At 44.1% G+C, this 14853-nt stretch overlaps 1 protein-coding gene across 1 annotated transcript in view; it reads right to left on the minus strand.

Annotated features, from left to right (window-relative positions):
- Window positions 1-3536, minus strand: part of Cand1 (cullin associated and neddylation dissociated 1) — a 42042-nt gene extending 38506 nt beyond the window's left edge. Inside the window, exon 1 of the mRNA XM_041663424.1 lies at window positions 3157-3536. Within this exon, the coding sequence (XP_041519358.1) occupies window positions 3157-3224 (68 nt within the window). The 5' untranslated portion in view covers window positions 3225-3536. The remainder of the gene's footprint in view (window positions 1-3156) is intronic.
- Between the last annotated feature and the right edge of the window lie 11317 nt (window positions 3537-14853).

Raw genomic sequence — 14853 nt, forward strand, 5'->3', positions numbered from 1 at the left:
GGTCTTTTGGGGGAGGGGTGTCTGAGCACACTTAAGTGGGGTTTTTGGGGGGCGCAAGAAGTAGTGAGAACTGCTCTAACGGACACTGGCAATGAGTGATGTCTTTCCATTTTTCTTCTAAAGGGTTACTTGAATTAGCAATCATTTTAAAAATAATCTTTCCCCAAATCAAAGTAGGTGACAGGCACTACCTATCCTAGACACTGGGACACACAAATGTCCCCTCTCATTAGGTTCCAAGTTCGTTTTACACCTCTTATGCTTGCTTTATCCGCAACACGAGTACCAACCTTCAAAACACTGAAGGTAAAGATATAGGAGAGATTTTTTTTTAAAAAAAAATAAATAAATAATAAGATAAGCCTACAATTTAAATTCCACAAATGGATCTTTAAAAACATCCTACAGTTTATGCTCATGCTGTTCACCCTTTCTGCCTTAATGCACTGCACTGCTGTTTGAAAAGAGCTATCCTTGAGAGTTTGTAACCACACACACTGAAGGCTTTTGAAGTGAAAACTGAATCTCAAGTCAGATGGATTTCCCAAGACCTCACAATTTATAGTTAAGAATCCCATGGGACTAGAACCCAGACCTGGTAAACCATGAGAACATAGCTTTTTCTTCCTTCTAGAAACATTGTCTTCCTTCCTTATGAGCATGTCTAAGCTTTTGACATTGTGATACGACATTGTCACTAACTTCATCCTAGAGAGTGGCACAACAGTTATATATACAAAACCTCAAAAAAATCTCACCTCACAATTCTGTTGGGCCAAACCCTATAGCTGTCCTGGAGCTCGAGGCTGTCAGGGAGCTTTCTACAAGGCGGGCATTACATAATGCTGCTTAGCCTGCCTTCAAATCTTCTGCCAATTAAGTATTTAAAAATATTTAGTCACAAATCTTGATACTTACAGGAACAACTAAACTTCTAATGAGAACCAAGCATGACCTTAAAAAGCTATGTGTTTACATAACGAAAATATAAAAAACTCTTCAAAAAAGACTTGAGCTCAATGTGTTAACTTTCAAAAATGCTCGATACTACTGGATAGAGAGCTTCAGCCCCGAAGATATGTTAAGAAAATGGCTAAAATTTAGTTTAAAAAGGAAAAAAGAGTTAAGAGCTGGGTGATGGTGGCACAAGTCTTTAATCCTATCGGGAAGCAGAGGCAGGCGGATTTCTGTGAGTTCTAGGTCAGCATCTATAGAGCAAGGTCCAGGACAGCCGGGGCTATTGCAGAGAAACCTAGTCTCAAACGCACCTACCCCCCAAAAAAGAGTAAAAAAACCAAAAACTGTAATATTGCTAAATTAAAGAAAGCTGTTGTTATTAAAGAAAACATCTATCAAATTCCAGAACTACGGCTAATAGTTGGTCAATGTTTTGATTCACTCCAATCTAAATGCAGAAAATCGGAGTTTTTTTCTTTCATAGCAGTTTGTTTTCAAAACAAAAGAAAAATCCAAGTGTGTACACATTCTTTTACAGGAAATCACTTCAATCAATAGTCGCATGCTCTGCAGTCTTTCAAAATATATTCATCCATGAGCCTGCAAATGAACAAAATTATATGATCCTAGCAAAAATTCAGAGTGAAACTCAGTACTTCTATAGGAAGTGCCTACAGGACATAAGGAAGGAACCACACACACACACACCTCAGAATTGGGTTTGCATGTGTGTTTCATTCATTTATTCAAATCTCAAGACTTCAACTGTGAGTAAGCAAAGATCCAGAAGTAACCAAAGTCATTCTGATCCTCAACAGTCCAACAACAAGAGCTTCAATCTTCAATATGGGTCCTAGAAACAAACAAACCTAAAAATTCAAAATGCTTCAACAAGTCGCTCTCTCTTTTCCCCACATCACAACATTGAAATCTTCGGGAAACCTTTATTTTTTCAAATGGAAATTTAAGACTTAGATCTCAAAGTAGAAAAGGGAAAAAAATTAAGGTATTAGTGGTTTTGGGTCACAGAAACAACATGGTAAGTCACTGACCACTTTAATGACTTTAATCTAGGAACAAAGGCATTACTTCCCCAGGGTTCTCGTTTCACTGATTGGAAAATTGTTCCTGATAGGATTTGGACAAATCTTCAGGTGTTAAAACAGCTCACACAGTAAAGCCCAAGCTCCTAGGCTCGTTTCAACCAAAGACTATTTGTTCTTTTTAAATATCCATAAAACTATACCTCCCAAAGCTTTGCAGACAAAAGTCACGTATCAATGTAATAGTTTTTTCTTTTCTTTTTGACAGAGGGCTTGCTTGTTTATTTGTGAAGGGATAGTAATCAGGAAGGCTGGAACAATCAGTGTAGCGTGGAAAAAAACAGACTAAGCTAGTCCGTAAAACTGTGACACCTTCAAGTGCACCGGAAAGAAGAACCCATAGTCCAGGTCTCCCAGAACACAACTCCATGATTAAGCTTCACGGCTCATCAGCCCCTCTTTCCAAGAAGACTCGTTTGCCTGGCAAGCGTCTCGGCAATTCAGCCCTCTGGCCTTGATTTTGTATGAGACTGAAACCGGGAGATCCTGAATGGGGTTTCACCTGACCTGGGAAAGTGACAGCGATGCTGGCGGGAAAAATCCTGCAGGCCAAGTTTTGTTCCCCCCTCCCCCGGCTCCCCTCCCTCTTCTTCCCACCTTTCTCAAACAAGAATACCCGAAGGGGAAAAAAAGTATATAATCCAATCAGCGGAAGCCTCGAAAAAAGTTGATCGTTGCACCCATTCCCATCCGCGGGAAAAGCAGGCGGCTGCTGCGTGGCTGATGAGCAGCAGCTTGTCCCCGGCGGCAGGACGGCCTGGTGTCTCCGGAGAGCCGGGGACTAGGCCTGGCCGCTCGCCTCCCGCCCGGGAAAGACTCCTTCTCCACCGGAGAGGGTGCCTTCGGCCCACGGCGTTACCTGGGACGCTAGCATCGTGTCCCTAGGGGTGGACAAAGGATGCGATAGGGACGCCGGGGCGCCAAAGGGACCCGGGGGCCACAGCGGACAACGGCCTGGAGGAAAGATGGGGGAGGGGGTGGCTGGAGACCCGCCGGACCGAGGGGTGGGGCCGGGCCTGCTGCGAGGCCCGGGCGGCGGCGGCGGCTGTCCCCCCAACCTCCCCGAGGAGGCGTGAGGGTCGGATTTCAGTCTCACCTAAAGTCCTTGTCGCTGGATGTCATTTTTTCCAGCAGGTTGGAAATGTGGTACGAAGCGCTCGCCATGTTGCCGGCCTCGATGCCGCCTGCTGGCTCGGTGGCTGCTGGGGCCCGCGGCCGGGGCTCCTCCTCTCGTTGGCGGCGGCGCCCGCTTCCAGGGTCGCAGCGCGACGCGGACCGGGGAAGGCGCTTCGACACGACGTGCGGGGCCCGGGCAGACGGGGCTGGGGGGTGCCGGTCCCGGGGGGCGGGGGCAGGACGAGAGACTGGCGGGGACGGCCTAACGACGGAGCTGCTCGCGGAGCGACGAGCTCATGGGCGGCGGGACGGGCGGCTGGGCCTCGCCGGGAAGCCAGACACTCGCGATCGCGCCGTCTCGCTCCCCAGCGCCAGAGGCCAGAGCCCGCCTCCTTCGCGGGGAGGGCGGGGGCGGCCGACGCGGGGCGCTGCGGGAGGCGGGGTCGGAGGTCACCGAGGCGGTCCCGAGCGCTCTGCGCAGGCGCCGCTCAGAGAGACGCTCCCGTTGGTGGCGTCCGATGCCAGTCTCCGCGCGGGCCGCCTTTCAGGGGGAATGACAACGCCTCTGGGGCCTGGTCTCGCGAGACTATAGAGCGACGGTTAAAGGACGGGCCGGGAGCGTAGCAGGCCGGAATGCTCCTGCGGTAGCTTGCGTGCTCTTCCCCGGAGGACGTTGAGAGGAGAGGAGATGACTTATGTGTTTTAAGGCGCGGGAGGCTCGTGAGTGGCGATGCCTTCAGCAGGCCTGGAGGCCAACGGGAGCGCTGTAAAATGAGCTTTTCTTCCGATCGGTACGCGTGGCCGACCCTGCGCCCTGACAACCATGCTGTGTGATTGCCACGTGAAAACCACAATTCCCACAATTCAGCCGGTGACAGGCGAAGGGCGGGATTGGCTGCTTGGCCTGAAGGTTGCTCATTGGTTCCCAGGGTCGGAGAGGATGCTGGGATTTGCAGCCAGGCGACGCGGTTGTGCTAAATAAAAACCTTCGCACCGGCTCTCTCTACCTCTCTTGAGTGTTTATTTCTCTGAAACCTCCACCGCCCATCATGTTCTGCTGTCATTCCCGACAAGCGCATTGCAACAGTTGGTGTTTGGGCAGGGGCCTAGTCCAGCCTTCTTAGCTAAAAGGCATCAGGGCCCCGACACTTGTGGCTGAACACGCTCCCTTCAGTTTAGAGCCAGCTTCCTGACTCCTGCTAGGTTCTAATAAGAATACCTTCCTAAGGCTAACTGTGGAGGCGGTGCACGCCTCTAATCCCTGGGCTCTAGACGCTGGTCAAGCGAGGCGCCTGGGTCTTCAATACAAAACCAGCCTGGTCTACAAAGCGAGTCTTGGGCCGGCCAGGGCTGCATATAAATTAATTAAAACAACCATCAGAGGTCAGAGGTGAAAAGGCCAGGGCTGCAAATAAATAAATAAATAAATAAATAAAATAGATGACTAACACTACCATAAGAGGTCAGAGGTGAAACAGCCAACAACTTCAGCTTCACTAACTAGCCAACGTGTCAAAGAGCCCAAGGAAGAATTGAAAGGCTTGGATTTCTGTCTGGACTCAACAGTAAGTCTTTAAACAGCTCACCTCCTCCAAATACTTCAAATCCCAGCCATGCTACCGATTTTGTTTTCTTTTTGGTACATTCATCAAATAACAGTATCGAATGAACTTTTACAAAATAGTACTTAAGTTATTAACTACTATTAGTTTAAAAGTGATTTGGGTTCACTGCGCAGGTCTCCATTTCCTCCTGCTGAGTTTGTCTTTCCGGTTAAAAAGGTTGGTATCGTTTTTTTTTTTTTTTTTTGTTTTTTTTTTTTCCTTGCATTACTGCCTTACGTCTCCTTTCATTTCGTCTAACTACCACTGTTCGGGCTCTTCAAACTTTACCATTTCAACCCCAGGTTTCTTCATCTACGAGTATCTTTTACACGATAGTTAAAACACAATCAGGTCACTTTTCTCATGTAAATCTGAAAACTGGGAACGTCAGTTATTTGGTAATAGCCCTCCTTTCGTGTGTATCCAGGAAGACACCGGATAATGGTTTGTCTTTAGGTGTGCAACTCTTCAGTCAGTTCCCAGCAGCCTTCATCATTTACAGCCAGACACTGTGGATATAGATGACGTTTCCTGCCGCTAAGTGTCTTAGGCAATTCATTCTGACCTCCCCAAGCCTCAGTTTCTTTGTGAGAAAAATGATGACCTTTAGAGTATGGACACCATAGAGTTAAAATTTAAATTAGAGGCCGGCGGTGGTGGCACACGCCTTTAATCCCAGCACTCGGGAGGCAGAGGCAGGCTCAGTTCGAGGCCAGCCTGGTCTACAAGAGCTAGTGCCAGGACAGGCTCCAAAGCTACAGAGAAACCCTGTCTCGAAAAAAAAAAAAAAATTTAAATTAGAGTCAGATGTGGTGGCATGGGCCCATGATCTCAGTCATTTGGGAGTCCTGGGTAGGAGAACCTCAGGTTCTAGCTTGTCTGGACTATGGAGAGCGTACAATGTAGTGACTAGCACTCTTGGAAGTGGAACAGCTGTGGCAGGTAGGGACTATGAAGTGTCACTGGGGATGCTCTTGAAGACTGGTGTGCTCTCTCTTCCAACTCTATCGCCATGAGCCAAAATAAATAGTCCTTTACTTTGAAGTTGTTTATCGCAAGCATTTTGTCACCAGCATGGAAACGAACACATCTATTACACACATGGAATATCTCTTTGGAACAGTAAAGAAATGTGTCAAAAATCCCTCTGTCAAATTAACCTTAGCTGCAGAAAGTAAGTCAAGATTAAGCTAAACTCAGAATTTCACTGCTAGACAGTGATCAGAAGAGAAGGTTTGGATGGGAAACCTGAGAAGGCGGGGGACATTCTCCAGCACTAAGGAACAGTTTAGCGTAGTTGGCTCAAGTCTGGTGCAGCTGCACTGTGACAAGCTCTGCAGTGGAGCGTGGTGATTCAATGACACACGAGACCTGCTCATTAAACCTGAACACTCGTGGTGCAAGCATAAATTTCATAGAAAATCCTTATATCCTACATTGGTCTTGGCAGCTTGGGCTTTTAATCCAGCCCTGGGAAAACGGAGACAGGAGGATTCCTAGAGCTCACTAGCAGGCAATCTAAGTGAGTCTGTGAGCTGCAAATGTGCACCAGCTTCCTCAGATCAAAACGTTCAATCCCGTGGAAACTTCTTAAGTGGAAGAAAAGCAAGCAACTCAAAGTAGCTTCAAGAAGTCCCTGAAACTGAACAGATTTGTTAGCAGCACTGCCCACGCCCTCCCCCTCCAAAGTAAGCAATAAAAGCTGAGAATCCTGCTCAGAGGGAAGGCAGATGAGCAGCAGAGAAAAAACTGAGATGAGAAAAATCTCAAAGAAGCCTCTCTGAGACCAGACTAGATGCCTGGAAGAGGAAACCACAGAGATGCCTGGAAGGAGTTAAAAGGGACACTCTCCACCCAATAAGGTGCCTGCAGGCTGTGTAATGTGCTCCAGGTTTCCCAGCTTCTGTGAATCACTCATGCTGGGCTAGGCATTGGTGGTGCAGCTGTCCTTGAGTCCTTTCTTCTCCTGAAGTAATCTCTCACCCATGGGATCCCTGCCTGGGATGAGTAGGGGTGTGTGTGTGTGTGTGTGTGTGTGTGTGTGTGTGTGTTCCTCCCAGGAAAAGTTTTGCCACACAGCACAAGGTTAGCGGGAGACTCTTTTTTAAGAATTAGGAATCAATGGGCTAGAGGGATGGATGACTCAACCATTAATTAAGAGCACTGGCTGCTTATTCCAAAGGTCCTGAGTTCAATAGCTAGTACCACATGGTCCAAACTGTCTATAATTGTAGTCCCATGAATTCGGATGCCCTCTTCTATTATGCAGATGTACATGCAGAAAAAAACAGCGATATACATAAACAAACAAACAAACAAATAAATAATAAATCTTTAAAAAAATTAAGACAATCTCCAACCAATAAGCTGCCTGCAGGCTGTGTAATGTGCTCCAGGTTTCCCAGCTTCTGTGAGTCACTCATGCTGGGGTGGGCCTTGGTGATGCAGCTGTCCTTGAGTCCTTTCTTTTCCTGTAGGTAATCTCTCACCCATGGGATCCCTGCCTGGGATGAGTAGGTGTGTGTGTGTGTGTGTGTGTGTGTGTGTGTGTGTGTTCCTCCCAGGAAAAGTTTTGCCACACAGAACAAGGTTAGCGGGAGACTCTGTTTAGGCACACATGAGACTAACTACCCAGACACAAATCCATCCACACAAACACATATACATTAGGCAAAATTTAGAAAGGGGTCTCAGCATGAGAATAGAATCAAGACAGCTTTCTAGTATGTACTTGGAGTGAAGAACGGAACTTAACATTGACCTTAACATGTTTAAATATGACAGGACTGGGAAGGGCTTTAAAAGATGAATGACTGGGGACAGCAATGGAAATATCATATAATTCATTAACTGAAGAGTAATGTATCAGCATAATCTGTTACATTATTGCAAACACATGTGTAAAATATTTTCAATGCTGTTTAATGACCTCCTGGGGGCACCATAGATTTCCAGACGTTTGGAGGTGTTAAAAAATCCAGTCAGGCAGTGATGGCACAAACCTTTAATCTCAGCACTTGTGAGGCCGAGGCAGATGGCTGTTTGTGAGTTGAAGACCAGCTTGGTCTGCACAGCGAGTTCCAGTACTGGTTCCAGAACTTGGAAACACTGTCTTGAAAAACCAAAATACCAAAACCAAAAATCCAATCTAGTGGCAGGGGTTTAAATATCCTGAGAAGAAAATTGCTGGTAAAGGGTTGTCCCAACTAAGAGACCACCAGTCCTTTGAGCGGGGTCAATACTGTAGCCACCTTGGTGGAGAATAAGAAGACCCAGCCGGTGGTGATTGCCCATGACATAGACCCCATTAGACTGGTGGTCTTCCTGCTTGCCCTGTGATGGGAGTCCTCTACTGCATCATCAAGGGGAAGGCCATGCTGGGGCGGCTGGTCCACAGGAAGTCCTGCACCACTTCTTCCTTCCCACAGGTTAGCTCGGAAGACAAGGATGCTCTGGCTCAGCTGCTGGAAGCTATTAGAACCAATTGCAGTGACAGATATGATGAGATCCGCCGCCACTGAAAGGCAATGTCCTGGGTCCTAAATCTGTGACTTGAATTGCCAAGCTGGAAAAGGCAAAGGCCAAAGAACTCGTCACTAAACCTGGTTAAATGTACCTGCTAAGTTTTCTGTACATAAATATGATTACAAACTTAAGAAAATAAATGCCCTGCTCAAAATCCTGTTGGAATTTATTATCACTATGATAAATTCAAAATGTAGAACCTCTCATATTCCATCCTCCACCCTGTCTGTGCATCGCGTTTGTGTGCATGCATGCATGTGTTTGTGTGTGTGTGCTGTCATTGCCTTGGACATACTAAATAAGCACTCTACCCCTGAGCTACATCCCCAGCCCATGGATGGGATTTTTAAATAATGATTATGTCACATGTCCTCTGTCCTCACGAATGGGTTAGTGCCGTCATTCTGGGAGTGAGATCCTGTTAGAGAGATGAGTTTGTACAGCTCTCTCCTCTGTCTCATGTATTCTCACTGGTCTCTTCACCATGTTATGATACAAAGCCCCGCCACATGCTGAAGCTACAGTATAGGAATTCCGACCTTCCTGAACCACAAGTCAAATAGACTTCTATGGCTTAAAATTTTCCCAGTCTGTAGTATTGTATTAGGGCAACAGAAAGCCAACCAAGATACTGATTTAATCCAATATTCATACAGACATTTTATTCTGCTTCTAGATCCTGTGGAGCGGAGGGTAAACTACAAAGGAAAAGAAGGCAAAGGAAATAAAGATTCTTTGTTTGCATGGTCTCAGTCTATCCTTGCTGTTAATGCTGTCTTTGGCAAATACCCAAATGCTACTCTTGTGAGGTCCGAGGTTATGGATTGTTTAGATTGCCGCAGAGATCACCCACTGCATCTTTTCCAAGTTGGCATCGGTCTGAGAACATCTAAGGCCTCCAGGTGGCAACAGCACTCTTAGATGGGAAACTTTGGAGCACTGAAGCCCAACTAATCTCAGAGGATGTGTTCCACGTCTGCACTAAAGAATCTGTACTGTAATGGAAGGAATGGGAGCACTGCAGAGTCGGGCCCTCTCCACCCACCAGGTCTGTGTGGTTCTCGTCTGCTTTCCTTAAATATACACTGATGTGGCCAATCAAAGAATAAGGAAGCAGCGATGCTTACCAGCACGAATGCTTCCGTTGTTATTTGGTCTTTTCGATCATCATTCACAACCATGATGCCCATTTTTTTTTTTACCACCTTTAATGACTTCTGGACTGACCAGAACTCTCCCTTGAATCTTCATTTCTTAAAGAGTTTTTTTTTTATTTTATCCACTGTCTGTTATTGTCATTAGTACTGTACTATAGTTGTTGTCATTATTATTATTATGTAGTGAGTAGGGGGAAAGACCCAATACTTTCAATAGGTCGCCTATTTCTTCTAGCATCCACTTTCACCATGGAAGCTGTGAGGACTGGAGAGCATTGGTGAGAGGCAGACTGTGTGACTAGAAGGGTTTGAAAAATAGGAAGAGAAGATACACGCAGTGTAGTATCTATCTCCAACCCCGGGACTATACACGCAGTGTAGTATCTCCAACCCCGGGACTATACACGCAGTGTAGTATCTCCAACCCCGGGACTATACACGCAGTGTAGTATCTCCAACCCCGGGACTATACATGCAGTGTAGTATCTATCTCCAACCCCGGACTATACACACAGTGTAGTATCTCCAACCCCGGGACTATACACGCAGTGTAGTATCTATCTCCAACCCCGGGACTATACACGCAGTGTAGTATCTATCTCCAACCCCGGGACTATACATCAGTGTAGTATCTCCAACCCCGGGACTATACATCAGTGTAGTATCTCCAACCCCGGGACTATACATCAGTGTAGTATCTCCAACCCCGGGACTATACACGCAGTGTAGTATCTCCAACCCCGGGACTATACACGCAGTGTAGTATCTCCAACCCCGGGACTATACATCAGTGTAGTATCTCCAACCCCGGGACTATACACGCAGTGTAGTATCTCCAACCCCGGGACTATACATGCAGTGTAGTATCTCCAACCCCGGGACTTTGTTTGTTTGTTTGTTTATTGATTTATTGATTTTTTTTGTTTTCTTGAGACAGGGTTTCTCTGTGTAAACAGCCCGGGCTATCCTAGAATTCACTCTGTAGACCAGGAAGCCTCAAACCCATAGAGATCTGCCTGCCTCTGCCTCTCAAATGCTGCAATTAAAGGTGTCAATGCCATGCCCAGCTAGCCCTGAAACTTTTAAAATTGTCTCATTTTAAACATGTGTGGAGGAAGTATGGAATATGAACATATAATGATATTGATATCAGCAGTAATTTTAAGAAAAGTGTTAGAACTGAATTTATTTAATTACCTAGTATCCAACTTCCAAATAATCTCATTTGCTTATCTTCCCCACAGCCATTTGATTGTTCACCAACACCCCAGCTAAAGACAAGGGAGGTAAAATAAAGGTACGTCTAATTAAAGGCTGCAAGTTTTTCACAAAAGCATCCCTAATATAGCAGGAGAAATGAGGGACTGCTTCATTTCCCAAATGGAACCATAGTGAACAAGTTTTATAAAATGTGAATACAACTGATTCTCTTGGACCTGGGTTCATTCTCCAACCTTGAGAAACCAAACTAAAACCACCTTTGTGTCTTGGAATACATGCAGACGTTTGTGTCCTGGAATACGCGTTGTTGATGGTGGCAGAGCAGTGAACAAAAGGGAAATGACTGGACTGACAAGATGGCTCAGTGGGCAGAGGAGTTGGGCTGAGCCCCAGGTGTGGAAGGTAGAGCACACACATTCCTCTGACCTTTGTATGTGTATGTGACATGCATGGGTGCCCCCACCCATACACATTCTTTTTAAAACTTAGAAAACTATTTTCTTACCGGTGGAGTGTTTCAGAACATTTAATATACAAACATGTATCCCAAAGAGGGTTAAATAGCACCTGGATGCAATGTGATGGGCATTTTGTGATTTGGGCACAGAATTTAAAACTGTAGCCTTTTACCATCTAGAGGAATGAACACGCCATGAAATTCAGTCTGGGAAACATTGTTTCCTTGATATTTTTCTCTAAATCGATTGCTAAATTATGATGGATAGGAGATCCTTGGTAGAAAACTAATTCAAAATATATTTTAAAATTAATCTTCTGCCAAGTAAGTTTGGCTATGATTAGTTCCTACATTTGTTGTGAGTTGGGTTAAAGAAAAGAGAGCTCTATTTGTTAAACTAGTCACTCATTTCCAAGGCGTGAGGACGTCTGTTTGATTGTCAAGGCAGATATGTTAATAGAGAAGGAAAAGGGCAGTTCTGATTTGTGTTTGGGAGCAGACAGCTTCCTACTCGAATAGACACAAATGCTGCCTGTATGGATCATTTTTCAATACCGACTTCAACGCAGATGCCAAAGGAAGAAAATGCATGGAAGACTAATCTCGAGATTTATTTCAAGCTGACGAGGAACAACCCAACAGCTAGTTTTTCCCATGATCTATTCTCTACTAAACAACTGCTAGAAGTACTTGGTTAATTTTTAGTGGTCCTCTAAATCAAATGTAATTGCTGTTCTGTGAAGGAATTATTCTCTTAGAGTTGGAAATACATGTGCAACATATTAGTGAAAGGCACAGAGATTAGTCACCTCACTGAGGTGCTCCATTGGAATGCCTGACGTTCCCGTTTTGTGTCTGACTTTTATGTCAGTATTGGCAATAAAAGAAACACCATGCATTTCTGATGTGAATTGCTAAGAGAGTTGTTCCAGGACTTCTGGGGCCAATGCAATTATGATTGTAGTCAATGTCAAACTTGCCATTGTTTGGGGCATAAGGAAGCAGAAGAAAGTGCTAGATCCCTCAAACACTAGGATTTTCTTTAAATGTAGATATCGTGCTGATGATGCCTTGTACTACTGTTAAAATACATTCCTCTCACTGCGAAATATAAATTCTGACTTTTGAGAAAAAGTGTCCAGAGGTACTAGAGAAGTCATGAACCCGCAGATCAGTAATTTTTAAAACTTAAAGGAAGTGGGGCTGGGAAATAGTAGTTTAATCAAAGTAAATGTAAAGAAATACTAAAGAAATTGAGTGTCCATCTCTCTCTCTCTCCCTGCTTTCTGACTGCAGACATAATGTAACCAGCTTCCCCAAGCCCTGTTTCTACAGCTTCTCACACCATGATAAGCTGTATTTTTAACTGTGAAAAGCACAGATTAGTATTTTTACTAACCAAAGTAAAGCCTTATTTCTAAAAGAAGACAAATGAGAAGAAAAGAAGAAGGAGGAGATGGAGGAGGAAGAAGAAGAAAGGAAGGAAGAGAGAGAAATTGTTTTAGGCACTATGAAATAATGTCAGTACATAATCATTACTTATAAGTTAAGTAAAAGCCATCGCTTTCTAGGAAAACCTGCTGATGGTAAAGCTGTTCTTTTACTTTGTGTCTTAGTTAGGGTTTCTGCTGCTGTGACCAAAACCCATTGCAGTTGACCTCTGTCAGTCTGACACACGCACAGCACTGCCAAGCTGTACTCTTTCCTTTCTCATTCATCCCCAAAGAGCTCACATCAATATCAGTATCACAATATAAAGCGTTCTGACTTTTAAAAATCCTACGTTCTTTAAAATTTCAAACACTTGAAAATCTAAAGTCTCCTTAAAATACTCAAAAATGTCTTGGGCTGGAGAGATGGTTCAGTTATTAAAAACATTGGTTGCTCTTTCAGAGGACCAGGGTTCGATTCCCAGCACCACATGGTCTGTAACTCCAGTTCCAGAGGATCTGACACTCTTACACAAGCATCCATGCAGGCAAAACACCAACGAGCATGTACGTGTGTGCGTACATGCACGCATGCACACACACATGCACCCACGCTCACATATACATATGCACACACACGCATGTGCACACACACCACACACACTCATGCTCTCTCTCTCTCTCTCTCTCTCTCTCTCTCTCTCTCACACACACACACACACACACACACACACAAACACACACCCCACATACGCAGTTCTTTGAAAAAAAATCTTCAAAATTTCTCTGAAAATTTCATCAAGAAGGAAGTCAAGGCAGGAAATGAAGCAGGAGCTGATACAGGGGCCAAGAAAGAGTGCTGCTTGTTGGCTTGTCTACATGGCTTTCTCAGTTTGTTTCCTTAGATACCCACAGGACTCCCGCAGTGGGCTAGGCCCTCCCACATCGATCACTGATTAGGAACCTGTCCCAATTAAACCTATCCGCTGAGGGAATTTTGAGGCTCCCCTCTTCTCAAATGACTTGATTGTGTCAACTTGACATAAATCTCATCAGCAACTGTCTAGATAAGTCACTTTAGAAAACAAACACTTTCCTTTCCTATATGGGTTATGAAAAACATTACAAGTAACATCTTTTTATGTACCATGAAAAAAAGCCATAAGCATGTGTCAATTTCCAAAAAAAAAATTATTAGTTTGCTATAATCTGTTTTCAATATTAAGCCATGTCACTATCTAGGGTCAGTGCAGAAGAAAATATTTATTGATTGAACGATTATACAAGAATCTATATTAATGTAAATTGTCTATAAATAATAGCTCACAAGTATTCTCACTACTACTCACTATTATTATTAGTGTGTGTAAGCTCACACTAATCTACCTATTATTCCATCCAATCCTTTTATTTTTTTTCAAAAGATATCCCTGAGTCTACTTAATTTCCACCTCCATTCTTATAACTCCTATAACGAAGCCCTATTAGTTGTCCCTACCCCTGAGGACAAAAGTTGTGGAGAGGGGATGTCATTTTCTAGAATTACTTCCAGCTGTTATGGATCAATATTACTTCTATGGGATCCTGTAAAAGCTAAAATGATAGTTAAGTTTCAAGATTACTGGTACGGTTTTGCTGGAGTTCTTATTTGAAGTTCTGGCCAGAACATTGTAAGAAGGTGCATCATTTCAGCTAGCCAAGTTGAAATCATCTTGAGCAATTTGTCACCCAAAACCAAAATTAAAGTGGTGCTATCAGCACAATGACGTCATATAAACCAGGTGGAGTCATTGTTGTGGGGCCCCATCTTCTTCCTGGAAACTCCATAGTTTACTGCAGGAAAATTTATTGTTCATTATGGAAAACTTAAACATTATTCATATAGACATATATTCAACAAAAGGTACCATAGGGACAAAAATAGGTATGGGGAGAAGCAAAATTTTTTGAAATCAGAGTTTTGCTAAAAAAAAAAAAAAAAAAAATAGTCCCTAAATTTTTTTCTTCCTTTTGTCCCATACCAGGTAGATCCTGAAATGACACAGAAACACTGAATTTTTCTTTTAACAACATGCTTGGATTTAGAGAATAGCCGCTGTCCAACTCCAAAGCTGGCTTTGATTTTGAAGTGAGTCGCGACTACCATTATACTGAGAAGTAGGGTGATATGTATGTTTAGGAAGTGAAATTTTATCCTGCAGAGAATATGCGTATCATAAATCAGATTTCTCTTTGCTTGGTGATTCTTTTTGGATATCTGTCTTTTCTTGCTTAGGCATCTTG

Source organism: Microtus oregoni, unplaced genomic scaffold, assembly GCF_018167655.1.
Source record: "Microtus oregoni isolate MIOR12 unplaced genomic scaffold, Mior012 000001F_ref0000356, whole genome shotgun sequence".
Taxonomy (NCBI): Eukaryota; Metazoa; Chordata; class Mammalia; order Rodentia; family Cricetidae; genus Microtus; species Microtus oregoni.